Consider the following 24,771-nt stretch of genomic DNA (forward strand, 5'->3'; position numbering starts at 1 on the left):
GGAGCTCTTGGCGCAGCCATTAACACGGCTGGGGGATGTCAATGGGCCAGACGTGACGGCACAGACCACGGCCCAGCCCTTCACTGGGAAAAGGTGCAGCGGAAGTTTATTCTCCCTCCATTTCCCAGAGTGGGCGGCTGCAGCTCCCCTGCTCCCCTGGGATGAGATGGCAGCAGGATGGCAGCAGGATGGCAGCAGGATGGAGGCAGGATGGCAGCCATCCACCCACACCTGTCCCCAGTCCTGCCCGGGACCAAGGGACACCGCGACCGCTCTGTCACTGCCGAAGCCGTGGGACAACCGCGGGCCCTGTGTCCTGATCCGCTCTGGCTGGACGCGGGCAGCAGCCTGCGGTGCCTTTCGCCACAAGATAATTTGGAGTATTAGGAGAAATGGGATTAGAGACAGCATCTGCCCCAGCGCTGCCACCGCAGAGGTCCCTTGGGTCCCAGCCCGCGGAGCTGGGGGAAGACGTGGCCAGGCAGGAAGAGGAAAGGGGGGAGTTTTCCTCCCGAGCCTCCAGGAGCCGCACGCTCGGGCTCCCTCCCGACGGGCTGGGGCGGACACCCCCAAATCCACGGAGGAAACATTCTAAAAGTTATAAAAACTAAATATACATATATATATATATATATATATATACACACACACACACGTGTGTGAAAAATAAAAATAAATCCACCCCGGGAGCGCGGCCGGGCTGTTTGTGCCGCTGGCTCCGCGGGCGCGGATGCGATAAGATAAAGGCAGAAGCGGGGAGGGGCTGCGCGGAGCTGCGCGGAGCCGCCGGCGGGGCCCGGACGGACGGACGGACAGACGGACGGACACACACGCGCACGCACACGCACGCACACGCACACACACACACACACACACACACAGGGACAGTCACACCAGCGGACGGACAGACAGGCGGACGGACGGGGCGGCCCTTCCGCTCCGCCCCCGCGCATTCTCCGCCCCCGGCCGCTCCGCTCCGCTTTACATAACCCGTGCGGGGCCGGGGTCCGCGCCCCGAGCCTCCACCCGGCGGAAATGCGGAGCCGCCTGCCCCGGTTTCCTGCCTGAGCCGTGCCGAGCCGAGCCGTGCCGAGCCGTGCGCCCCGTCCCGCCCGCCCCGTCCCGGGCGCTCCGCCGCTCCATCATGGGCGAGCGGCAGCCGGACGCCTTCTCCTGCAGGTAACCGCGAACCGACGGCGGGACCGGGACGGGTTGGGCCGGGCTGGGCCGGACCGGGACGGGCTGGGCTGGACCGGGACGGGCGGCCCCGGGAAGCGGCCGCCGCAAAGCGAAAGTAGCGGCGGGAGGAAGCAGCGAGGCGGCCGCTCCTCTTGTGCAATCCCCGGAGCTTTCCACGGGAGCCCCGGGTTGGATTCTCTCACCCGGGGAGCTCCGGTGCACCCCGTTCCGGGGTCGTGAGCCCCTTCTTCTGCCAGCCGTCGGGCGGCAGCCCCTTCCCCGTCTCCCCATTTCTGTGCGGCTCAGCCTGGTCCCTGCCTTTTCCTCGGGCTGCTCTTTCCAGGCGCTGCTCACCCTTGGGGACCCGTGGTCTCCCAGCTCCCGTTTTCCTCGTGGGCACTCCCTGTTCCAGGGGCTCTGTTCCTCTGTGGGTGCCCCCATCCTGGGGACCCCCGTCCTTCCAGCACCACAGGACCCCAGAGCATCTCCTCTTCTGCGATCCCTCGGCGTCCCCCATCTCCCAGCATCTGTATTTTGGAGATCTCAGAGCCGGGGGTGCAGCATGCAGGGAACCAGCCCTGCTCCTCTCCTCTGCCGCCCCCCGGACCCCTGCAGCCCCTGCCGTGGGGGTGACCCCTCTGGGAGGGCACAGGACCTGTGGGGTGATGCCCCCCTGCCCCGTGCTGTGGGGTCCTGCTCTGCCCAAGGGGGCCGCGCCTTGCCTCTGCCCCGGTGCCCGCTGCGAGTGCCAAGCAGAGGTGCCACCTGGAGCCTGCCAAGCAGCTCCTCTGGCTCTCTGCTCCCTGCAGACTCTGTTGGCTCCGTGGCTTGGCCGGGGCTGGGAGCACGAGGCCGATGCACCAGCGGTCAGCATCCCCATGGCCCTCCCATGCCCTGCCAGCCTGTGCCCGGTCCTGCCTGTGCCAAACCCCGGCAGGGTCACCCACAGAGAGCCTGGAGCCGCTGGCTCATGCCGGGGACACGGTCGTTGCAGCCCGGGCTGGGATTTACTGTCAAGGAAACCAGGAGGAGTTGCTGAGCTGCGATTTCGATATTGTTGTAAATTGATTCAAGATGTGCTGGAGTCGTGGGCTGGTGGCCTAGGGACTTTCTGGGGCTGCAGCCAGAGGAAGAGGTGGCCTGTGCGGGGAGCTGGAGCTGCCAGCTCCTGCATGTCCGCTGTGCGCTTGGATTTGCTGGCAGGAAACGGGATTGGCGTTTAAAGGCCTATGGAATTAGTGGCAGGTTTCACTTCGGCTTGTTTGGGACTAGAACAGCGCTTTGGATTTCTTTTTAACTTTTTTCTGGGGCAGGAAAGACTCGTCCCCGTGCATCCTCCGCTCCCCACGGCTTCCTCTATTTTCTCTTTTACTTTTATGTATTTGTTGCCTCTGGTGAGATCTGGTTTGGTTTCACCAGAGCCCACAGGGCTGCGGGTCTGCCCTGTGCTGGGTTGGAGAGGTTGGGGTGCCGGCGGCTTTTGAGGGATCTTCCATCCTCCCCACCCACACGCCCCTGGGGACTGCTGGACACCGTGAAGGTGTCGGGACAAATCCCAGTGGGTGACACAAAGTGAAAGTGCAAGCGCTCATCGCCGGTGGGGTTTGTGGTGCTGGTGGCGCTGCCGCGGCTTGGCAAGGAGAAGGGGCCGAATCCAGCAATCCCGGAGGGAGGGCTGCTGCGGAGAGCCCGGAGAGCCGGGCTGGCTGGGAGCTGAGCTGCCGGCTGCTCCCTGCTGTCCCCGGGGACCCCCGGGCTGCCGCTCCCCCGGGAGCGCTCCCCGCGCCCGGTTTCTCCCACGCCTACACAGCAGCGATTCATTTTCGTGCAACAAAACAAGCCCTGTCGAAAGAGGCCACCCCGCTGCCGGGCTTTTCCCCGCAGGCAGTGGGTGTAGGAGAGTGGGGTGGTGTAAACCAGGCTGCCAGGTGCCAGGTGCCACGGTAGGGGGGCAAGGCAGAGGGGTTTTGGGGGGCTGGGCTGGACGCAGCTCTTTGTGCTGGTGAGCTGCTGTTGGACCGAGCCGACGTGGAGCTTGGATTTGAGCTGAGATGAGTTTGGGTTGTCTCCATCCTGTCTGTCCTGTTGGAGGGGTCAGGGAAAGCCAAGCAGGTGAATTTTGTAGCGCTGTAATGTCACCCGCATCCCCAGAGGTCTGTGGTGCTGCTCAGCCCACACAGAGCTGTAAATTAAGGCCAGTTTGGGTCTTTTAATATAGAAAGTTGTGCCAGGAGGTGAAAGGAGAGGAGTGTGTATGTCCTGTGTGGAAGGGAGAGCAGGAGGGAAAGATTTGCCTTCCCAAACTGGCTTTTAAACTGATTTCCTACAGCCTGTGTGGACTGGGGGATATCTCTGTCCTGTTCCTTTCTCGCTTTTTAACTTGCTGTTTTGGTTCGGCCAAAGGAGAGAGAGAGAACCTCCTGAGACCCTGTGGGATTCTCCAGCTTGTGTGGAAAGAGCTTTGAGGGTCACAGGGAGTGTTGGTGCTGTGCCATCACCCTCTGAGACCCAGAGAACCTTCGCCATCACAGGGAGCTGCTCCAGAGGGAAGAGGAGGGCAGTGCTGGGCAGTTTCAGCTGTGGATTGCGCTGGCACCGGCTTTGGCTGTTTCACAGCGATGCTGTAAATACGTGGGTGTATCCCACACCCCGAGGCTGCAGCCAGCCCCTTTCCCCACCTCTCCCCCCCGCACCAACCGCTCCTTCCATCTCCATGAAAACGACTGCAGCACCCTGCTTGTCCCCTTCAATCCAGGGGTGCATCCAGATGTTCTTCCAGCATCCGTCTCTGGGGGATCGGGATGAAGAGGAGAGCCGAACCATTCCCATCCTGGGGGATGCTCTGCATCGCCCAGCCCTGGCCAGCCCACCTGCGGCCAGCTGGATCCCCCAGGGACCTGCATCCCCCTGAGCCGCCCCCACCAGGGACCCGCGTCCCCCCGGAGCCGCCGTGCCAGACGCTGCTCCATTGAAAAGTGCCGTTCATTGTAACCTGGCCTTTTATAGCCGCCTCGGAGCGGCCGCGGGGCCATGCCAAGAAAAGGCTGCAGCCGGCTCAGAATAGCTCTTTTCATGGAGGACATCCTGGGAAGGAACAATGTTCCCGCTCTTGGGATTGTGGGAACTTTGTATTTCTGCCACTCAGGAAGCGGGGAGCTGCGGGGCCGGCCAGGGCGTCTCCCGGCCCCTCGCTTCGCCCTCTCCTGAAAATAGTCCTTGGGATGAGTTCTGAATAGCCCTGTGCTTATAAAGGGAGCTGCAAATGCCTCCGGACACTTCTCCTCCGGCTGGGAGCAGTTATTTCTGGGAAAGCCGGCGCATCAATCACGTTTCCTATTCGTGTCCCTGGCGTGTGTTTTGCTGGCGTGGAACCGGGGCCGGTTTCATTTTCGGGTGCTGGCGCTGCACATGCACCGGGGGCAGCGGGCACGGCCGCGCGGGCTCCGCTCCCTCACACTTCCCCTCGAGGCCGGGTCTGTGGTGCTGGGTGCTGCAGGGCGACCTTCCCGCGTGGCCACAGCCCCTGGAGAGCTGTTTCCTGGTGGGAAGGTGTCGAGCTGGATCCGGCAGCTCCTCCGCGGCGAGGCCAGCTGGCTCGGAACGCTCATCCTCCGGGAGCGGGTGGCAGGATCGTGGCGCTGGCTCCCCGCACCGCCCTGGCGCTGCTCGGTGCTGCCGGCTCCTCTGGCTGCAATTAAACAACAAAAGCATTTACTGGGACGAATAACCCGTTGCCGGATCCAGGCGCGGATTCCCGCCCCGGTCGGCGGTGGCAGCGCCGCCGCAGCAGCGCTCAGGTTGGGCAAGAGTTGAAGGGAAGCTGCCGGGGGTGGCTGGGCTGCAGGGCTGGATCCTGCGCAAGCCCCAGCTCGCTGTCCCAGCTCGCATCAAAGCCACCGCGGCCGGTCCGTCCCGTCCCGCTCTTCCTCGAGTTCCTGGCCCAGCACCCCAAAACAGCCCCAGCGCCCCAAAGCAACCTCAGCACCCACAAACAGCCCCGAGGTGGGGCGGGCTTGGTGACGTACAGCTCTTCCAGCAGACGGCAGGGATGGAAGTCCCCCATCCCAGCTGGTCCGTGGTGTCCCCGAGGATCGGCTGGATTCTCCGTTCAGAGAGAATTAAAGCCGTCAGAAGTACTTCATCCGACCTGAAGGATGGCCAGGAGCTCCTCACGGGAACGCAGGAGGAATAAAATGTAAATTCTGCCTTAAAGCTGCTGGCTGCTGGATTCCAGCTTTGCGGATTCACGACGGGCTGGAGCAGGGAGAAGCTCACCCAGCAGCGGGAACTCGCATCCCTGTGGATGTTGCTACTGAAACCTGGGGCTGAGCAGAGGCTGCTGTGCTAACTCCGGCGTGGATTCATCCAGGATAGCTCCTTCCCTGTGGGAAGCGCGCCAGGCAGGAGCAGCGAGGTCGGCATTGTGCCAGTGCCGGGAGGAGGAAGCGCCGGGGAGCATTTCCCATCGCCGGCTTGGAAAAGCACGCTGCTACTGGAGACGGCCTTCGGCTGCTTCCCACCGCGTGGCGCAGACGAAGCCCCGCTCTTCCCGCGCCGCAAACCTCTCCCGAAGCCGCCGCGGAGCGAGCCTGAAACCTCGGAAGGCGAATCCCCCGCCTTGGGAATCTCCCAGCTGCCCGAGGAGCGGTTCTCATGAGCTCCTCGCTTCCCTCCGCGTTTTGCCGGAGCATCCCTCCGAGCGTGCCGGCGGCGATTCCCGGTGCCGGGAGGAAGCGGGAGCGCGGCGGAGGATGCTGAGTCACGGGCGGGCTGGCGGCGCCGATAGACGGGGCCCTGCCGGGGGATCGGCCCGGGCTGCGGCGGGTGCATGCCCTGCGCTGCCGGATCGTCGTTCGGCCCCGAGTTTTGGGCGGCTCTTCTGAGAAGCCGGGCCCGGCGAGGCTGGCGGCGTGCTGATAACATCTCCCCTCGCCTTGCAACCTTGGCGGGGACGTGCTCGGCGGGGCAGCGGGTGGGCAGAGATAGAGCCGCGCTTCCCGGCGTTATCGCCGCGCCGGCTGCAAACACGAGCCCCTGTGCCCGCACGTTCCTCATCGCCCGCTCGCTTCCTCCTGGCCCCTCAGGGTTTTTGTTCGTTTTGTGGGGGGGGAGGTTTTTGTTGGTTTGTTTTTTAATGTTTCCTCCCCCTGACAAACGCAATCCGCTTTTCCTCCCCTCCCAGCAGCCGGGGTGCTGCTGCTGGAGTTTTCGGGGAGGCGGCGGTGCCGGCACGGCAGGATCCGGGTGGGTTGGCCGATGTTTCCTTCCTGAGTGCGGAGTGCGCGGCCCCGATAAGTGTCCCGGGGAGAGCACGAGGTTCTCCGGGGAGCGGCGGGGCCGGCCCTGGGGAGCAGCACTGCCGGCTCAGCCGGGCACGGCTGCTCGCCAGCCGCGGTGCCGCCAGATTGGCCTCGCAGCGAAATCTGCCGGGGGCAGAGATACGGTGTGGTTTGCCAGAGCCCGGCCCCGCAGGCGGCCGAGCATCCCCGCAGCAACGCGCGCTCACCCCGGGCCGCCGGGGCCGGGCGGATCTGGCGGCGAAGAGGCTCCGTCCCCGGGTTTCTGCAGCTTTTCGTGTCGTTTCCTCCCCTCCCCGCCCCCGTTCCAGTTTTATCAGCTCCGTTGAAATCGGTCCCTGGAGGGAAACCCATCGGCGCTGCGGAGCCTTGGCAGGAGCCGAGCGGATGTGGCCGGGCCGGGCGTCCCCGCGGGCGGCGGGCAGCTGCAGGCAGCTGTGCTGGCAGGAAGCCGTGCAGACGCCCCGCGCCGGGACCTGCCCGCTCCCCGCCGCGCAGGTGGGGAAACTGAGGCACGGCCCTGCCAGGTGGGGATGGGCGTGGAAGGAGCTGCGGCCGGGGCTCGGGGCCACGCGCGGCCACTGCCGGGTGGCCGCTGGTGGCCGTCGGTCACACGGCCGTGCTGCTCGATGGGAAGCGGCGTTCCCTGGCCGTTTCCAGTGTTCCCGTGGGAATGAGGCGGCTTTGAGCGGGACCCCGCGGAGCGCTGCGGGCACACGTTCTGAGTGGGGCATGGCCAACTCCAGCCGGGCTTTGCCGGGGCGGGGGACTCCTGGGGACACTTGGGGACGCCGGGGCTGCCCTCACCGCCCGTGTGCTCTGTCTTGCAGCGCGGCCGCCTCGCTGGAGCCTCGGCAATGAATGGGCACTCGCTGCCGGCCGGCACGCCAGCGCATCCCCGGGGCTGGCATGAGTTCTGCGAGCTGCACGCCATCAGCACCGCCAAGGAGCTGGCGCGGCACTACCTGCGCTTCGCCACCGAGCACCCGCACCATGACCTCCTGGCCGCCGAGAACTTCTCGGTGCACTTCACCGACCTCTTCCAGCAGTACTTCTGCCACGAGGTGAAGGAGGGCATCGCCATGAACCAGCTCCGCATCCTGCCCGCCGGCCCGGCGCGGGATTACCGGGACACGCACCGGCGGCACACCGACGCTTCCCTGGGCACGGCGGCCACCAAAGCCGAGGCGGAGCCCGGTGCCCGCCCCGAGCAGCCCGTGCGAGCCCCCGAGGCCGCTCCCTCTGGACTGCGCAAGTCCTGGAGCTCGGAGGAGCTGGCGGGGCCGGCGCGGAGACCCTTCTCGCTCAGCCAGCTGCGCAGGAGCTGGCGCAGCCTCTTCCGACGCCGCTCCTCGGATGCGCTCCCCGGGGACGGCGATGGCGAGGCGGCGGAGGCGGCTCTCAAGCCGGGACTGGGGAAGCGCATCCTGCCGTGGGGGCTGTCGCGGGAGCAGCCCCCCGAGGCGCGCAAGGAGGGGCTCCTCAAGTACGGGCTGCTGGACGAGAATTCCCTGGACAGCGGGACGCGCTGGCAGCGCTGCCGCCTGGTGCTGAGGCGAGCGGGGCCGCCCGACGCCGAGGGGTTTGTGCTGGAGCTCTTCGACCCGCCCAAGGTAAGGAGCTGCCGCCTCTGGCCTGCTCCAGCCGGTGATGCTGCGTGTCCCTGGGCTGGGATGATGTCGGGATGCCGGAGCAGGCTGGCGCTGCGTCCGGCACCACGAGGGTTCCTCGCTGTGAGGGGTCCGGATGGGTTTGCTCTGCTCTCCCTCTGCTGCAGCCACACGAGGCTGGGCCTTGTTTATTCAGCAGCTCTGGGGAGGAGACAGAGCCACCCCTGCAGGGTCATGTTTGGGGAGGGAGAGATGCCGAGACCAAGGTGTGCTAGTTGCTGAAGTCGGTCAATGTGTCGTTGGGTTTCTCCCTGCTGGGACTCCAGAACTGGGTTTTCCAGCTGGAAGCAGAGCTCCTGCCTTCTGAGCTGAGGGTAGAGGCCGCTGGCCACCATCCCACTCCTCCCAGCCTCATGGACCCATTCCACCAAGGTGAGAGGCAACCCAGTCTGATCAACCCCAAATTCACCCTGTCCCCTGTGCTGTGCCTTTAGCAGCCTGAGCATCTGCTCTCCCGAGCAAGCTGGGAGAGGAAAGGGGAAAATAGGATTTAGGCTCTCTGCCTTTCCCTGCCTCCAGTGGGACCCATGGTTTTGCATTTTGTGAGGAGTTTTGTGGCTGGAAGTTCAGCTCTCGGCTGCTGCACGGGGCTCCCGTGGTGCTGGGACGTGGCTGGAGCGGAGATGATGCAGGATGCGAGGGAGTGGGGAGTGATCTGGGGGGAGCTGGGCTGTTTAATCCTCAAAAAGACGGTTCCTCCACATGGCAGGACTTGCACAGGCGTGATGGGATGAATTCTCTCTCTCTTTTTTTTTTTTTTTTTCTCGTTTAACTTTGATGACAAACTTGTGCTTTGGAAGGAGGAAACCTCCGGTAGAGCTGGAGCCTTGTCCCTGCCTTCAGGGCAAGCGGGGTCAGGGAGCAGCTGGCTGAATTCCTGTTATTTCCGTCAGACGGCTCCAATATTAAATATTTGAAAAAAGAAACAACATCAAAATTGTAACATCTGAAAGTAAAAGCTGGTTTTGCTCTGTCATGTCAAGGGTTGCAGTTGTTTGTCCCTGTGGGAGTGTGTGTCCCCATCCCGGGGCACAGCGAGGTCAGAGGCACTCTGGGGCACTTGGAGGGTGCTCCAGCAGCTGGATAACACTGCCTTTTTTCCCTTTTCCCCCCCCCCCTTTTTTTTTTTTTTTTAATCCCTTCTCCTTTTTTTAAATCCTTTTCTTTTTTAAATCCCTTTTTCTTTTTTCTTCCCCCTTTTCCTTCCTCCTTTTTTCTTTTCTCACTTCCCCTTTTCTTTTTTTCAATTCCCCCCCCTTTTTTTTTTTTCTTTTTACTGCCCCCCTTTTTTCCTCCTTATCCCCCTCCCCCGTGTTTTTTTTTTCCCTTCCCTCCCTTTTTTCTTTATTTGTTTCCCTCCCCCTTGGGAAGCAAGCCCAGCACATTCTTCCTCTCCCCTCATTCCCTGCCCAGCTTTGACCCAGGGGCGGGAGACGCTTCAAACAAGACACTGACCAAGTTCCCCCTGTGTCCTGAGCGTTTATTCCTCGCAGTCTCCGTGGGATGGAGATTTCCTGGTGCTCCACATCACCAGGGTCCCCGGAGCCCCCGAGCTGGGGGTTTCTCAGCCAGGCCCTTCGGAAGTGGGGGATGTTCCTTGCTGGATTTTGCAAGCCTCTGGATTAAATTGCTTCCTGTGCAAATATTCTCAGGGCGGTTCCTTCCTTTCCGATTCTCTGGGCCGGGGCCAGCTCCCGTCTCCTTTACAGCACAATCAATCCAGACCCTTTCCCAGCGGCTGCGGTTGGATTCCAGGGGCGGTGGAAAATCCCCCGCGGTGCTGGTGGCTCCCGCTCCCCAACCCCAGCACGGGGGCAAACCACGGAGCACAGAACAGTTTGCTGGGGGATTATTTTCCTTTAAAAGAACTAAATATGACGCTCAACAACCCCCCGGGAATGGCTGTGAGGAGCCCCCTCCCCTCCGTCCTCCTGCCTTTTTTTGCCACTGCCTTTTCCCCCAGCTCGTGGGTCTGCTCCTGGTTTGAGGATGCTGCTGATCGCCGTAGAAAATCGGTGGTTTTAAATAAGCAGCTGTAAAACCAGTTCTTGGGGGTGGTTTTTTGACCCCCAACAGGTGTCTGGACTGTGAGGCTGGTCACCCTCAGGGTCTCCTTGGAAGCAGCCTTCCCCTTTCCTCCTCTTCCTTCCCTCTTCCTCCTCTTCTTTCCCCCTTCCTCCTCTTCTTTCCCCTTTCCTCCTCTTCCTTCCCCTTTCCTCCTCTTCCTTCCCCTTTCCTCCTCTTCCTTCCCCTTTCCTCCTCTTCCTTCCCCCTTCCTCCTCTTCCTTCCACCTTCCTCCTCTTTCCACCCTGTAAATAATAGGATGCTGTTGAAATTTCATCTCAGCCTCAGGCCAAGCCCCCAGATACCCATCCCCTTTGGAACAGCCTTGCAGAGAGCAGGTGTGTGGAGAAAGGAGGGGGGGGGTCCTGCTGCTTTTGGCAGCTTTTATCGAATTCTCCCCCCCTTTCTCCTGGTGCTCCAATGGGGCCTCTGAGCTTAATCCCATAACGCGCCCGGCATCAAAGGGAGTGGGGGCTTTGAGGAGCCCTGATCCCATTTCCTGCTTGGGTGGCTGTGCTGGGTGAAGGGGTCAGGGAGCTGTGCTGCAGAACCCGGCTGGCGCTGCCTGGAGCGGGCACCCCCTGCCCCAGGCGTGTGCCAGAGGGGGTGAGGATCTGGGGAGCTGCTCACAGCCACAGCCGGCTCGGTTTTGGCATCTCTCCCTCCTCCCTCCAGCAAAGGAGGGGTTTGGAGGCGATGGGGTTTTGTGCTCTGATGGGAGAGGAGAATTCAAAGTCCTGGCTGCAGGGCACAGGGCTGTGGGGACAATCCCACCCTGGGGACAATCCCACCCTGGGGACATTCCGGAGGGTGCTGGCTCTGGAGGGAGCGAGGTGATGATGCTGCGAGGAAGAGGAGCTGGGATAGAGGGATATCGGGATACCTGTAGTGCTCGTGTATATGAAATTACGTATAAAACTGTGCCACGGGAAAACCTGGCCATGGTGCTGGAATTGCAGCCCAGGTGGATTCCCTGGGATCTGTTAGGAGAGCGCTGCTCACCACTCCTCCCCCATTTCCTCGGAGGCATTCAGGGCTTTCTCCTCTCCCACATCATTTAATCCCATCAAACCTTTAGGACTGGGCACCTCTGAGGTCTCCCCACCTTCACAAATCCAAACCAAACCCAGGTTTGTCAGCTTTGGGGCTGCCCCCTTCCTCAGCCGAGCCCCAGCCCCTAACACCTCTTCCGTGGCCGGATCCCAAACTCCGTGAAAACCGCGGTTGGCAGCGGAAATGTCCCGAGCCCTTTCTGTTGACCAGATGTTTTTACAGGAAGGGGAAGGGAAATGGGATTTGCATTTGTGCTGCTTTCTTTATAGCGTTTTAATGAAATCCAGCGCGTCCCGTAAATCGACGGCGCGCCGGGACTGGCCGGGAAGGCTCCTTCCGGAGAGAGCCCTCGGAGCCTCTGCCACAGCTCAAACATCTTTGCTGAAGCCACGGGAGCAGCGGTATTTTTATCTCTGCTCGGTGTGAGGCTGCTTTGACTTCCTTTTTTTTTTTTTTTTTTTCTCTTTTTTGCGCCGTTTTTTATTTTTTTTTTGTTTTTTTTTTTTTTTTTTTTTCTTTTTTTTCCCCTTTCACCTGAACCTGGTTTCTGAGAACTGCCACCTCCTGAGCCAGCAGGTTCCTGTCCCCAATTTTTGGTGCTTGGGGCTGTGAGTGGCAGCTGCTCGGGCATGGGATGGGGCACATCCCAGTGTTTTGGTCCCCATTCCCTATCCCTGCTCCTCCTGGAGCTGCTCAGACGTGGCCTGGGTCACTCAGCCGAGGAAGGGCAGTGATGGAGGGGGAATTCTCCTCCCTGGAACACCTCGGGAAGAGTTTTGCCAGTGATGGGAAGCACCTCAGTGTCCCATCATCCCACCCCTGGTCCAGGAAAGGGCACGTTTGTGTCACTCTGGATCCCCAGGGACCGCATCCCTCTCCTGGCATCCTTTTCCTGGCATTCCTGGGGACTCCATCCCTCTCCTGGCATCCTTTTCCTGGCACCTCCAGGGGCTGCCTCCTGTCCTGATGCAGCTGAAGATGTCCCTGCTCGTTGCAGAGGGTTTGGACTCGTTGACTTTTCAAGATCCTTTCCAACCCAAACTATTCTGTGCTTCTATGATCCCGCTCCAAACATCCCGCTCCCAGCATCCCTCTCCTGGCATTCCCAGGGACTGCATCCCTTTTTTGGCATTCCCAGGGGCTGCACCCCGATCTGGTTGGTGTGTCCCTGCTTCTTGCAGAGGGGTTGGACTGGGTGGCCTTTGAAGGTCCCTTCCAACCCAAATTATTCCCCGATTCTGTGATCCTGCTCCCGGCGTCCTCAAGGATCGCATCCCACTCCTGGCAACCCCAAGGACCACACAGCCAGGAGCTGGGAAAACTGCTGTAATGACGAGCCAGAGGGGGTTTGGGGTGTCCTGAAAATCCCTTGGGAGAGGCAAAACCTCCCGCAAAGGCACCGGGAGCTGCCCCCAACCCCTCGGGCAGCGTTTCCCCGGGGCAGGGCGGGCGCTGGCTCTGTTCTTCGAAGGCGCCGGGGCTGGGCGGCCTCAGGGCTTTGTGAGATTTTGGTGGTGACTTTTGCTCTCTTCCCCCCTCCCCCTCGCCCTCCCCGGCTCTGTTTTTGGGTCTCGAGGAGGGGGGGGGGGGTGGGAAGGAGGGCGAGGAGACAAAGGTTATTTGTCATTTATTAACCACAACTTTTTCCATCCTTGGTCATGCACGGAAAAAACACTTTTAGCAGCGTAACCACAGCCCCGGCGTTAATTGCTGAAGAGCGGAGTTTCTTATTTTGGAAACTGTTGCTGGGATGGGGCTTGCCGGGGCCTGGGGGCGAGGGGAAAGGTGCAGGATGGACCCCCAACCTCTGCTTCGTGGAAATCTGGGGTTTTGGGGCTCGGAAAGATTCCATCCTTTTTATCCCCATCCTTTAGAATCCGCCTTTCCCGGGGGCGTTGTCCCGCTGCTGTGCCCACCCCGCTTATCCGAGCGTCACCCACAGGGATGCTGCAGAGCTGCTCGGGGTGGAAGGCACCACGTGCCCGCTGAGAAGTGGGCAAAAAGTGGGAGATACTGAGCAAACCACAGGAAAAAGCACCGGGAAAGCTCTCAGGGAATGCGGCGCTCCTCCCCCAAAATCTTCCCACAGCTGGAGTGAGGAGAGCTGTGGGTGCTGCTGGGTCCCCACAGCCCATGTGAGACGCCTGGTGGGGTTTTTTTTGGGGTGGTTGTCTCTCTTTTTCCCCCTTTTTTTTTTCGTGTTTTCTTTTTTTTTCCTCTCTCTCTCTTTTCACGGCCCAGGATGTGGTTGTTTCGAGGCTGAGAGCTGCTTCTTTCAAAGGTAAATATTTATGAGAGCCTGCGCAGGCAGCGCGGGGTCTGGAAGGATTCAAGGATTCATCCCAGCCCTGGTGGGGGCTCGGCTGGGGTGGGCCCTGCTCCTCTCCCACCAGGCAGCAGCTCCCGGCTCCAGCGCCTGTGCTGGGCGCCGTGATGCTCAAAGTCGTTTAGGGACTGTGTTAAAAAACGAGCATTTTGGGCAAACTCACTTCCCCCAGCCCCAGGGCAAAGGGCAGGGATGAAGATGCCCATCCAGTAGGATCGGATGCTCCCACTTGGGCTCTTGAACCTTTTCCATCATCCTGGGTCGTGCAGAACCTCGGGATGATGGAAAACCCCAGGATGTCCTGCGGAGTCCGTGCTGAGCCCCCCCGTCCCTCTGGGGCCGAGGTTTGGGGTGCCCCAGTCCTGGCTGCAGCGGCTCCCGCTCGCGCGCAGACACCTTGTTTACTTTCCGTGCTCGTTGTTTATTCCAGGAAATTATTAAAGCAGCCCACGCTGGAACCGAATTTGGCATAAAATAAATATTAAAAAAATAATAATTAAAAAAAAAATAAAAAATCAAGGGGCTGGCGAATGCCAGCTGTTTATAGATCCCGTTTATAGCCCCCATCTCGCTGGGTTTGGGGGGGGTTTGCAGGGTTTTTGGGGGGCTTTTCAGGGTTTTTTGGGGGGCTTTGCAGCAGTTTGGGGATGTTGGCAGAGCAGGGAGGTTTACTGATGCACAAAGAGGAGCCACCAGCTCCAGGGATGGGTGGGGATTCCTGCCTGGACCCCCCCAGGTCCCACCCCACCGACTCACCCCGCGGATTCAGTAGGAATTCGGGGCTCGGGGGGCGATGGGGCCGGGGCTGTGCTTTCTCCCATCGCCGTTCGCCGGCGCTCGGCAGCCGCCCGGAACGGGAACAGAGGGATCTTTGTGGCCCGGCCGCCCCCGAGCCAGCGCTTCAGGCCGGCACAAGGGAGCCTCTTGTCACCGCCGGGCACGGTCCCCTCGGGGACGGCTCTGTGCCCTGCCACGGCCCGGGATGCTCGGAGACGGCGCGTCCTGGAAACTCCTTCCTGCCCCTGCTGTCGGGTTGAGGCTGCTGGAGGGGCTTTGGGGTGGGCAGAGATGGTTTTTTGGGAGGTGGTGACGGGGACAGCAGCGGGAATCACCTCCCGTGTTCCTCTCTGACAGCCGGGGAACTCTGAGCTCCAGTTCCTCAGAGCCCCAGGATGGGTCGGGAGGTTTCTAAATGAGCGATCTCCACCTGCGGAGAGGCAGGATTGTTTTGGGAACATGTCACCCTGCGGCCAGGGGTCCCTGCAGCAGGACCAAATCAATGGGATTGCAGTCCTGTCCCAAAAACCAGCGCTGGCCGGGGCTGGCCGGGGTGGATCCCTCCCCTTGGGATGAGCCATGGTGCAAACAGCCGAGGAAGAGCGCCGGGATTAACTGTGCTGTAAACTCCCCCAGAGCTCTGGGATTAACTGCTGGAGGACAGAGGCATTAGTCACGCTGCAGATCCCTGAGGATGAGGGCCAGAATTAGCCACGGTGCAGATCCCTGAGGATGGACACCAGGATTAGCTGTGGTGCAGATCCCTGAGGATGGACACCAGGATTAGCCATGGTACAGGTCCCTGAGGATGGACACCAGGATTTAGCCACGGTGCAGATCCCTGAGGATGAACACCAGGATTAGCCATGGTGCAGGTCCCTGAGGATGAACACCGGGATTAGCTGTGGTGCAAACCCTAAGGACACGTTTTGGGATTATCTCTGGTGCAAAAGTCCTCAAGGATGAGCATTGGGTTTAACCACGGTGAAACTCCCAAGGGAAACCACCGGGATTTCCTGCCACACAAAATCCCCGAGGATGAAGGTTGGGGTTACCCCTGGTGCAAACTCCTGAGGACCATGGCTGCTCCAGCAGACACTTGGCACTCTCCAGCAGGATCCTTGGATCCCTCACAGCCCTGCAGGGCCCTGCTGCCTCCCCCTGGCACCAGGGGTTGTTTCCCACCCGGCTCACCCGGCATTCCCTGGAAAAGAGCCGTGTGTCTCCATGCTCCTGGAAAACCTCACGACTTCCCCCAGGGCCGCAGGCACAGGATATGGTTTTGTGTCCATCCAGCACAGCCAGGCCTGGCACCGCAGCTCCAGCTGAGGTTTGCCCCTTGCGTAAGGGACGCGGAGATCTGTGATTTACAAGAAGTGACAAATCTCGCCCGTATCCGTTGGGGACCTTGCACAAGGGCTCAGGCACTTCCCCACCTCCCGTGGGTGACTCAGAGTGGAAACGAGAGCCGGCCTGGGGAAACCCCCGGAGCGTGGAGGGGCCGGGGGCAGCTCCTGGTGCTCTCGAAGGATTTGCTCTGCATGAACTTGGCCTGATGGGCCAGCCACTGCCACCATCACCGTGACAATGGCACCATCACTGTGACAATGCCATCAGCACCGTGACAATGCCGTCAGCACTGTGACAATGCCATCAGCACCGTGACGATGCCATCAGCACCGTGCCACCATCATCATCGCTGTGCCACTGCCACCGCTGCCATCGTTGCTGTGCCACCACTCTCATTCTTGGAGAGCCGCCTTCCACCTCACCTGAGTGGGAAAAGCTCCCCCAGCACCCTGGGTGTCCCCTGAGCATCCAGACAGGACGTGCTCCTTTAGGGCAGGAGCTCACAGCGTGGTGGGGAGAGCGTTCCTGCCACAGCTGGGCGAGCTGGGAGGAGCTTTGCTGGGAAAAACACTAAATCCCAAATATCCTTGGAGATGTGCACCTGCTGTGCCGAGGCAGCGATTGCCCCACTGCAGGCCGGGGAAGGTGAGCTGGGAGAGCTGCTGGAGGAAGCTGGGTCACCGTCAGTCACCACGCAGGTGCCACACGCACAGGGAGTGAGGAGAGCGGCTGTGGCAGCGCCGTGGCGGGGCTGGTGCCGGGGTTTTCCGGGAGGAAATGCAGGCCTGACCTTCACTCGTGCTCCTGGCACAGCCACAGCGCCGAGCTGGCGTCGGGCTCCTTCCCAGATCCGCCAAACCCCGCTTTGTCCCCGCTGCCCTGCCCTGCCCTCCCCGGGTGTGTAGTGGCCGTGGTGCCCTGGCGGCACTGCCTGTGCCCTGCTGGTTGTTCCTGCGCTGTGCCACCCTCCGCGGGTGTCTGGGGTAGGGGATGTGGGGGCAGTGGGGTGGGAGGGCTCTGCTGGGATGCTCAGGGCAGGGAGAAGGAGGCTGTTCTGTTCTTGTGGCCGTTTCCCTCTGTCTTGCAGTTCACCCCATGTCCCCTGGCACTGGGAACGGCCCTGGCTGAAGCTTTGTGCTTTTAAAACTATGAAAAAATTCCCTGCAAAAACACCAAAACCGCCGGCGTGTTCCGGTAGGTGCTGGTGCGTCTCCTCGGTCCCCATCCTATGGAAGTGTCATCTCCAGAGGCGGCCACACATTCCCAGCAGGGCACAGGGAGAGGGAATCTGGGGGAGCTGGGCCAGATCCCACTGCCCTGAGAGCTGGAGAATGACCCCTGGCACGGCCCAGGCTGCCCAGTTTTGTGTGCCAGCACTGGGAACGCCGCAGCGACGGCGGGCTGGCAGCTCTGCTCCGGGGGCTTGGGACAACCCAGGTGATTTTGGGGGGTGCTCCACCTCGCGCTGGGCTTTCCCCTGCTTGCACAGGACCCGTTTGGGAGCAGCGGGGTGAATCTCCACGTGGAAACTGGGCTGCTTGGGGTCGGGGCTGAGCTGCAGCAACACCCGCAACGCCCTAAACATTCCACGCCATCCCGAGCCCACCGAGGGCGGGCAGCAGCGGGCTTTACCCATCCCTGCAGCGCTGCTGGGGCACCTCTTGCCGAGAAAGGAGCCCGTGGGTGAACCCTGGGTGTGTTGAGTGTGCACTTTTGGTTACTGAGAACTCCCTTTCCCGGTACCGGCCGCATCGAGCAGGGCATCTTGCGGTCAGGTGCGGCGCCGTGCCTGCGGCAGGCGCTTCTCCGAAGCCGGCCCGCTCTTTTTGGGGCGCCGTATCTCTGTGCTGCATCATTTCCTTCTCCCTTCGCGCTCCAGCCGCGCTCTCCGCCGAGAGACGCGGGGGGCCTCGGCAGAACTCCCTTTTCCTGGAATTCCCCCGTTTCCCAAGAAGCTGACCCCCGAGGCCGCGGTTGGGGCGTTGATAAAACCCCGGTGCGGGAATTTGGGCAGGACGCTGGATCCTGCCAACGCCCGCGCGCACGGGGCTTGGCGCAGGGCACGGCCACGTTCCAAAGGTGGCAGGAAAATCGAATCCCTCGGGGTGGGTAAAGGCCCCGGCGCCAGCGCGGCGCCTCGGGGCGGCGGGGTGACAGTGATTGCAGCGGTGCCGTGCTGCAATCACTGTCACCAGCGCGCCCGGGGCTGCCGGAGCCGCCGCGGTGTCACCAGCCCTGTGCATGACGCCGTGCGCCAGCGACTTCTAAGAACTTTCTTCTCGGTGCAGCTCGGTGCTGATAAGGGCTGATCCCTCTCGCCCCGCGTTTCCGGCCCCAGAGAACACCGAGTGCTCGGCCCGGAGAGGGAGGAAGGACTTGGGGGGGGGATGGAAACAAAACAAAACAAAACAAAACAAAACAAAAAACAAAAAACCAAAAACCAGCGCAGCTGTAGATGGTGTGGTGGGGTGACCGAGGAAGTGTCCGCTGGGGACACTCCGAGTGTCGTGCAGGTGGCTGGGGACGTGGTGGGGACGTGGTGGGGACGTGGTGGGGGTGGCTTTGCTGCCAGCATCTCAAGCTGGGAGCAGAATTCGGTTGGCAGATGCTGCTGTGGGGCGAAGTGCCACCGCCCGGCATGAAGAGACCCTGGCACAGTGGCTGCGGAGCCGAGAGAGCCGCCGCAAGCAGCGTCCCGCGGGCTGATAAAGCCACTGTGTGAACCGCAGCCGGCCAAAACCCTGTGGTGCAGCAAGCCTGGCGCGGGGGGACCAGCGTGCCTGGCACGTGGTGGCACTGCCTGGGCTTTGCTCTGGCCCTGGAGCTGAGCACTGAGCCTTGCCCCCATCACCCACGCAAAAAATTTTTCTCGCCCCCCCCCCCTCGGCGGCACCCCGGATCCTTTGCCACGTGCCGCGGCCTCCTGGCAGTCAGCAGGGCAGCGGAGGAACCGAAAGCCGCCGCAGGGATATTTTAGCCTTTGTGGAAGCGTTTGCTCAGCATTTTGTCACGTGCCTGCCTCGGTGCCAAACCCGCCGGGGAGCTCTTGGCACGCCACTGCCCCTCACCGAGCCGCGGGCGGGACGTTCCCCGCCCGCACCCCGAATTCCCCGTCGGTGCCGCGGCCCCGGAACGCGCTGCCGCGCTGGGAGCGCCCTTCTCCCTGCTCTCCTCCAGCCGTCCCTCCGCTGCGGGGTCCTCGGGACCCCTGGGATGGCTCTGGGTGTCCCTCGGTGTCCCTGGGGTGCCCCACAGTGACTGGGCAGTGCCCCGGGGGGTATTTCCTTGCCACAACGGGGTATTTCCTCACCGCACAGGGTGTTTTCTTGCCAGTGGAGTATTTCCCTGCAGAGCCGGGTGTTTCCTTGCTGGCTGCTGTGGCTGGTAGCGCAGTGGGGTGTGGGGCAGTGTTTTGGGGTGTGGGGCAGTGTTTTGGGGTGTGGGGCAGTGTTTTTGGGGTATGGGTCACTGCTTTTGGGGTGTGGGCAGTGTTTTTGGGGTATGGGGCAGTGTTTTTGGGGTATGGGTCAGTGTTTTGGGGAGTGGGGCAGTGTTTTTGGGGTGTGGGGCAGTATTTTGGGGTGTGGGGCAGTGTTTTGGGGAGTGGGGCAGGGTTTTTGGGGTGTGGGTCAGTGTTTTTGGCGTGTGGGCAGTGTTTTTGGGGTATGGGGCAGTGTTTTTTGGGTGTAGGTCAGTGTTTTTGGGCTGTAGGTCAGTGTTTTGGGCTGTGGGTCAGTGTTTTTGGGGTATGGGTCAGTGTTTTTGGGGTATAGGGCAGTGTTTTCGGATGTGGGCAGTGTTTTTGGGGTATGGGTCAGTGTTTTTGGGGCATGGGGCAGTGTTTTTGGGGTGTGGGGCAGTGTTTTTGGGGCATGGGGCAGTGTTTTTGGGGTGTGGGGCAGTGTTTTTGGGGCATGGGGCAGTGTTTTTGGGGTGTGGGTCGGTGTTTTTGGGGTGTGGGGGAGCTGGGGCTCAGCTCAGGCTCTGTGTTCCCCCTCTCAGGGCTCCAAGCCGAAGCTGCTCGTCGCCTGCTCCGCCGTGCAGGAGGTGCGGAGGTGCACGCGCCTCGAGATGCCCGATAACCTCCACACCTTCGTCCTGAAGGTAGGGCCCGCTGAAAGGCTCCGCAGCCACCCCCGAGGCCTTTCCCACCCTCTGGGGCACACGTGGCTCCCAAAAGCTCCCGTGCCAAATTTCGGTTCCTCTTCCCATCCGGGGAGGGGACGCACGGGGGGATGTGGGGTGCGGGGTGGGGGATGCACCCCTCTCTCTCTCTCTCTCTCTCTCTGAGGACCCCACGTCCCTCTCTGATGTCCCCCAGGTCACCAACGGCACCGACATCCTGTTTGAGGCAGGGGATGAGCAGCAGCTCAGCTGCTGGACGGCCGAGATCCGCGAGTGCGTGCGCAGGGGGTAAGCGCCCGCTGCGCGTCCCCGAGCCCGGGCGTGGGGACGGCGGCTCTGCCTGGAGCTCAGCCCGGCTTCTCCCGCCCCCAGCAGGTGTGACACGGGTGACCCCGAGCCCCCGACGTGCCGACACCCCGACCCTGCTGCCGCCAGCCCCACCGCCGGCACCGACCCCCTCAGCCCAGGTGAGCTGGGGACACCCAGGGGACCCTGGGGACAGAGCACCCCTCACCCTGGGGTCACCACATCCCCGACTGGCCTCCCCCAGATGGCACGAGGCGGGGGACAGAGAGGGGAGGGGACAGGGGCGCCGGGCAGGGTCCGGTTTCCCGGGGACGCTCATCCCTGTGCCCGGCAGGGGCGACGCCGGGGGGCCCGGGGGAGGCGGCGGGGCTGAAGATGGAGCAGTTCCTCTCCTCCTGCCCCTGGTTCCACGGGCCCATCTCCCGAGTGAAGGCGGCTCAGCTGGTGCAGCTGGGGGGGCTGGAGGGCCACGGCGTGTTCCTGGTGCGGCAGAGCGAGACGCGCCGCGGCGAGTACGTGCTCACCTTCAACTTCCAGGGCAGAGCGAAGGTACGGGCGGGACGGGGCCGGGACGGGGAGGGGAGCCCCCGGGGCGGCCCCCCTGCTGCAGGACAGCCCCGCACATCCCGCCGCACGGAGATGCTCTCCTGCTCTCTGCCCCGACGCTTGCAGCGGGCCGGTGCCAGCGAGGAACAAAATCCCCAGGGAGCCCCAGGCCGGGCGCGCGGCGCACGGCGCTGAGGGTGTGCCCCCATCCCAAATCCCCACCCCGTGTGCTCCGGGAGGGAGGTGGAGGGAGGGTGACGGGTCCCCGCTCCTCTCCGCAGCACCTGCGGCTGGCGCTGACGGAGCGGGGGCAGTGCCGGGTCCAGCACCTGCGCTTCTCCTCCATCGTGGAGATGCTGCACCACTTCCACCGCTTCCCCATCCCGCTGGAGTGCGGCACCGCCTGCGACGTCCGGCTCTCCAGCTACGTGGTGGTGCTGCCCCAGGCACAAGGTGCGCGGGGAGGGGGGAATGTTCCCGTGGCGTGGGTGTGGGTGCCCCGGGGCTGGGCAGAGCTCCTTGGCGGAGCGGGGAAGAGGAAGCCTCGAGGGGCAGCGGTGAAAAAGGTGACTCCCGAGCTGCCAGCTTCCTCTTCGGAGAAAGGAGAAGCTGCTCCCAGCCGCCGGCTGCGGGGCGGGGTGGGGGTCACGGGATGCACCCCCATCGAGGGGGAGAGACAGGAGCATCCCCCTGACTTGCTCCCTCCGCCCGCAGCTCCCGGCTCCAGCACCACGGTCCCGCTCCCGCTGCCCTTTCCCGGCTGGAGCCCCGAGCTCAGCCCGGACCCCGCCGGCTCCTCCTGCCCTCACGGCCCCGATGAGCCCCCCGGGGGTTCCCCAGTGGAGCAGATCTTCCACCTGGTGCCACCACCGGCTGAGCTGGCGCAGAGCCTGCGCCCGGCCAGGGCCGCCGCCGCCGCCGCCGCCCGGCCCCGTGACTCGGACTACGAGGTGGAGGCGCCGGGCCGGGGCCACGTCCGTGCCATCGACAACCAGTACACGCCGCTCTGAGCGGCACCGCGCCGGCACTGGGATGCACTTTCGGGTGGAGAAATCCTGGAGACCTTCTGGGGGGGATCCATCGAGAGAAAGAATGTACCTGTTTCTTCCTTCTGGTTAGGGATTATTATTGTATTTTCGCAAGGAAGGGGGTAATTTTTCACTCCTGTACGGGTGTGCTCCCTCTCGTTGGCCTGTTAAAGGGCCTCTTATTGTTATTTTTCTGTTGTTCTTATCGAAGCTTTCTCATTACTGTTTACACAACGCCGCTCGTGCCTGCGCCGGGCCCGGTGTCCCGCCTGTCCCCGACACGACAGCGCCCAGCCAAGGAACCAGGGCCTTGTGTTACACCCACGGGATTGGAGAAAGTTAAAAAACAAACCAGGATAACAGGAGAAAAAGGATTGTAAATTCATTGCCAAGTTGCTGCTCCAAGCCTCGTCCTCCCACCCCGGCTGCTGAACCCACCAGCAAAGCCCGACCTGAGCTGAGCTCCTACCAAGGGTGATGAGCAGGGTTTGGGCTGGTTTTTTTGTTTTGTTTTGTTTTGCTAAGGCAAAAACTGGCTTTTTCTTGCTTTTCCTTGCTTTTCCTTTTTAACCCAGCACAGCTGTGGTCACTCCCTGCTCCAGCCAGAGGGATTCCTCACCCTGCTCTCCCGGCTGATTGAGATTGAACACTAATTGCTCCATCCTTAGCCCTGGCACCGGCTAAGAACTAACACAGAGACTGACACAAGCCGCTCCTGCTGGTGAGGGAGGGGTTTGGTCCCGTTTGGTCCTGGTGATGGATGCGTTCCATCCCGGTGATGGAGGCTTTTTATCCCCGTGCTGAATGGGCTTTTATCCTGGTGACGTGGAGGCGTTTTTATCCTGGTGATGGAAGAGTTTTATCCTGGTGATGGAACAGTTTTATCCCAGTGATGGAACTGTTTTATCCCAGTGATAGAGCAGTTTTATCCCAGTGATAGAGCAGTTTTATCCCAGTGAGTGAACTATTTTATCCTGGTGATGGAACCGTTTTATCCTGGTGGTGTGGAGGTGTTTTTATCCCAGTGATAGAACAGTTTTATCCCGGTGATGGAACCGTTTTATCCCGGTGATTTTTTAGGCACAAACCTAAACTCAGTTTTCCCCCTTGATGACCCCCTGTGCTCTCACTTGCCTTTTTCCCCCCTAGAACACCCTGTCACCGGGAGCTTGGTGACGTTTAAAGCTCCACAGCAGCCTCTTGCAGGCGATGGGGGTCCCTGGGGACATCTCCTCACCTGGAGGGAAAACTTGTCCAGACCCCTGGGTCTCAGCATCCCCTGATCCCCAACTGTCCCCAAACTCTGCTGCTGTTCCTGAGCCCCAAGGCTGCTTCACCTGCCTGGGGCAGCCCTGAGAGAGGAAGCACTTCTGAGAAGCTGCCATTATTTTAGGAAAGAGGAAGGGCTGGAGCCGTTGCGCCACACGGGAGGGGATGTTCACAGCCTTCAACTTCCAGATTTCCCAGCGCAGCCTTCCCTGGGATTTCGGGTGCAAAACTTGCCTTGAGATTGCCTTACAGCCAGCTTTTTAAATTTTTTTTTTTTTTAATTTCTATTTTCCTTGAAATTGCAATACAGGTGGGAGCCCTCAGGAGCATTAACATTTAGCAATTAATCTGAAAACCAGCAAACACAAAGCCTCGTTGGGCTGAGTTAGGGAATTCAGCAAAAATCCAGCCTCTGGGACAGGCTCTGGTGTGAAGCAGGTTCTGGGTGAGCCCAAAGCCCAAGGAGACAAGGTCAGGACCTGAAGGGCAAGGCCAAAATACCTGGGGCCAAACGGCCCAGGAAGCAGCCGAGAAAGCAAAATTGGGTTTATAAATCAAAGTACGAGGCCGGGACAAACAGGAACCATCGACTGGAGAAATCATTGAGGTTTTCCTTTTGTGCCTCCCCGTTGCCTGCCCTTGCTTTCTCCTGGGCTTTGTGCATTTAGAGCAGGGATTTTTTCCCCCCTCCCTGCTTTCTCTACAGTCGTGCCTTAAACTGGAGCATTAAGAACAAATTCCCCTGGTCCTGCAGCACCGCCAGCCCCGGAGAGGCTGATGGAGAAACAAAGCCAGCCCTGTCCTCGCTGCGCTCCTCAGCTGTATCCGCATCCCATTCTCCTCCCTGGGGCTGCACAAAGGCTGCAGCCAGAGGCAGGAGCACATCCCTGGGGCTGGCTGGTGCCAGGCCAGGCAGCTCCCTCCGAGGCTCATAAATAACTCCCCGTGCTCCTGCCTTTGGAGGGATGGGGAAGGGAAGGGGGGCACAGCACAGCACAAGTTGTCGTTTCCTTTCCTCGCTTGCTGCCTGCTTCCCAAAGCCTTGGAAAACGCGGGGCTGCGCTAAATCTGGCCAAGATTCCTGCTTTTGGTCCCACCGAGCTCCAGGGAGCTGCCTTCCAAGGGGTTTTCCCCCCCCCAAAAAAAAAAGGCGAGGTGGAATCACCCGGATCTCCCCTCCATCTGCAAAGAAAGGATGGGCTGGGAAAAGGCAGCGCTCATTCACATCCCCTGCCAGATGAATCCAGAGGAATCCCTGCCAGATAGATCAGATGCTGCTGGGGTGGGTTGTTTTGGCACGCCAGGACTTTATTGTTCCGGCGCCAGAACTGAAACATGCGTGTGCATGTGGTATTTTTAACCTGCAGTTTAATTACAAGGGGGGTTCTCCGCAGTTCCAATGGAAATTGCTGGGCCTGATTAGTAAAATACACGTTGGGTTCATTATCTCCCCGGCAGCCGCTTCCCCCGTGCAAACAAACTCCTGTTCTCCCCGCCAGCGAGCGGTGGGAGAGTGCCTCTGATTGTTTAATGCTTAATTCCATCCCCAAACTCACCCCGGGGCCGCCGAGGGCTGGACTCCACCATCTCCTCATTTCAGATCCACTGCAGCAGCACCTCAGGGGAGTTTTGGGCTATTTCCCAAGCTCCTGGGGGGACTGAGTTTGAAATCTCCCGTTTCTCCTAGAAAACATCTGGCTTGTGCCACAGGTCAGAGCCTGACTCCGCTCCTGCCAGCACATTACTCCAGCCCCGAGGGACTCGCTCCTCTGGATTATGG

The 24,771-nt window shown here is 61.3% G+C and overlaps 1 protein-coding gene across 1 annotated transcript; it reads left to right on the forward strand.

The window, feature by feature from the left end:
• The first annotated feature begins 1,069 nt into the window (after positions 1-1,069).
• On the forward strand, positions 1,070-22,073 carry SH2B3 (SH2B adaptor protein 3). The gene is made up of 8 exons (XM_040081214.2): positions 1,070-1,179; positions 7,307-8,089; positions 19,720-19,821; positions 20,039-20,130; positions 20,215-20,309; positions 20,483-20,697; positions 20,976-21,147; positions 21,409-22,073. The coding sequence occupies exons 2-8, from the start codon at positions 7,334-7,336 to the stop codon at positions 21,702-21,704; spliced, it is 1,728 nt and encodes a 575-aa protein (XP_039937148.1). The 5' UTR covers positions 1,070-1,179; positions 7,307-7,333; the 3' UTR covers positions 21,705-22,073.
• Positions 22,074-24,771: the final 2,698 nt, after the last annotated feature.

Source organism: Hirundo rustica, chromosome 17, assembly GCF_015227805.2.
Source record: "Hirundo rustica isolate bHirRus1 chromosome 17, bHirRus1.pri.v3, whole genome shotgun sequence".
Taxonomy (NCBI): Eukaryota; Metazoa; Chordata; class Aves; order Passeriformes; family Hirundinidae; genus Hirundo; species Hirundo rustica.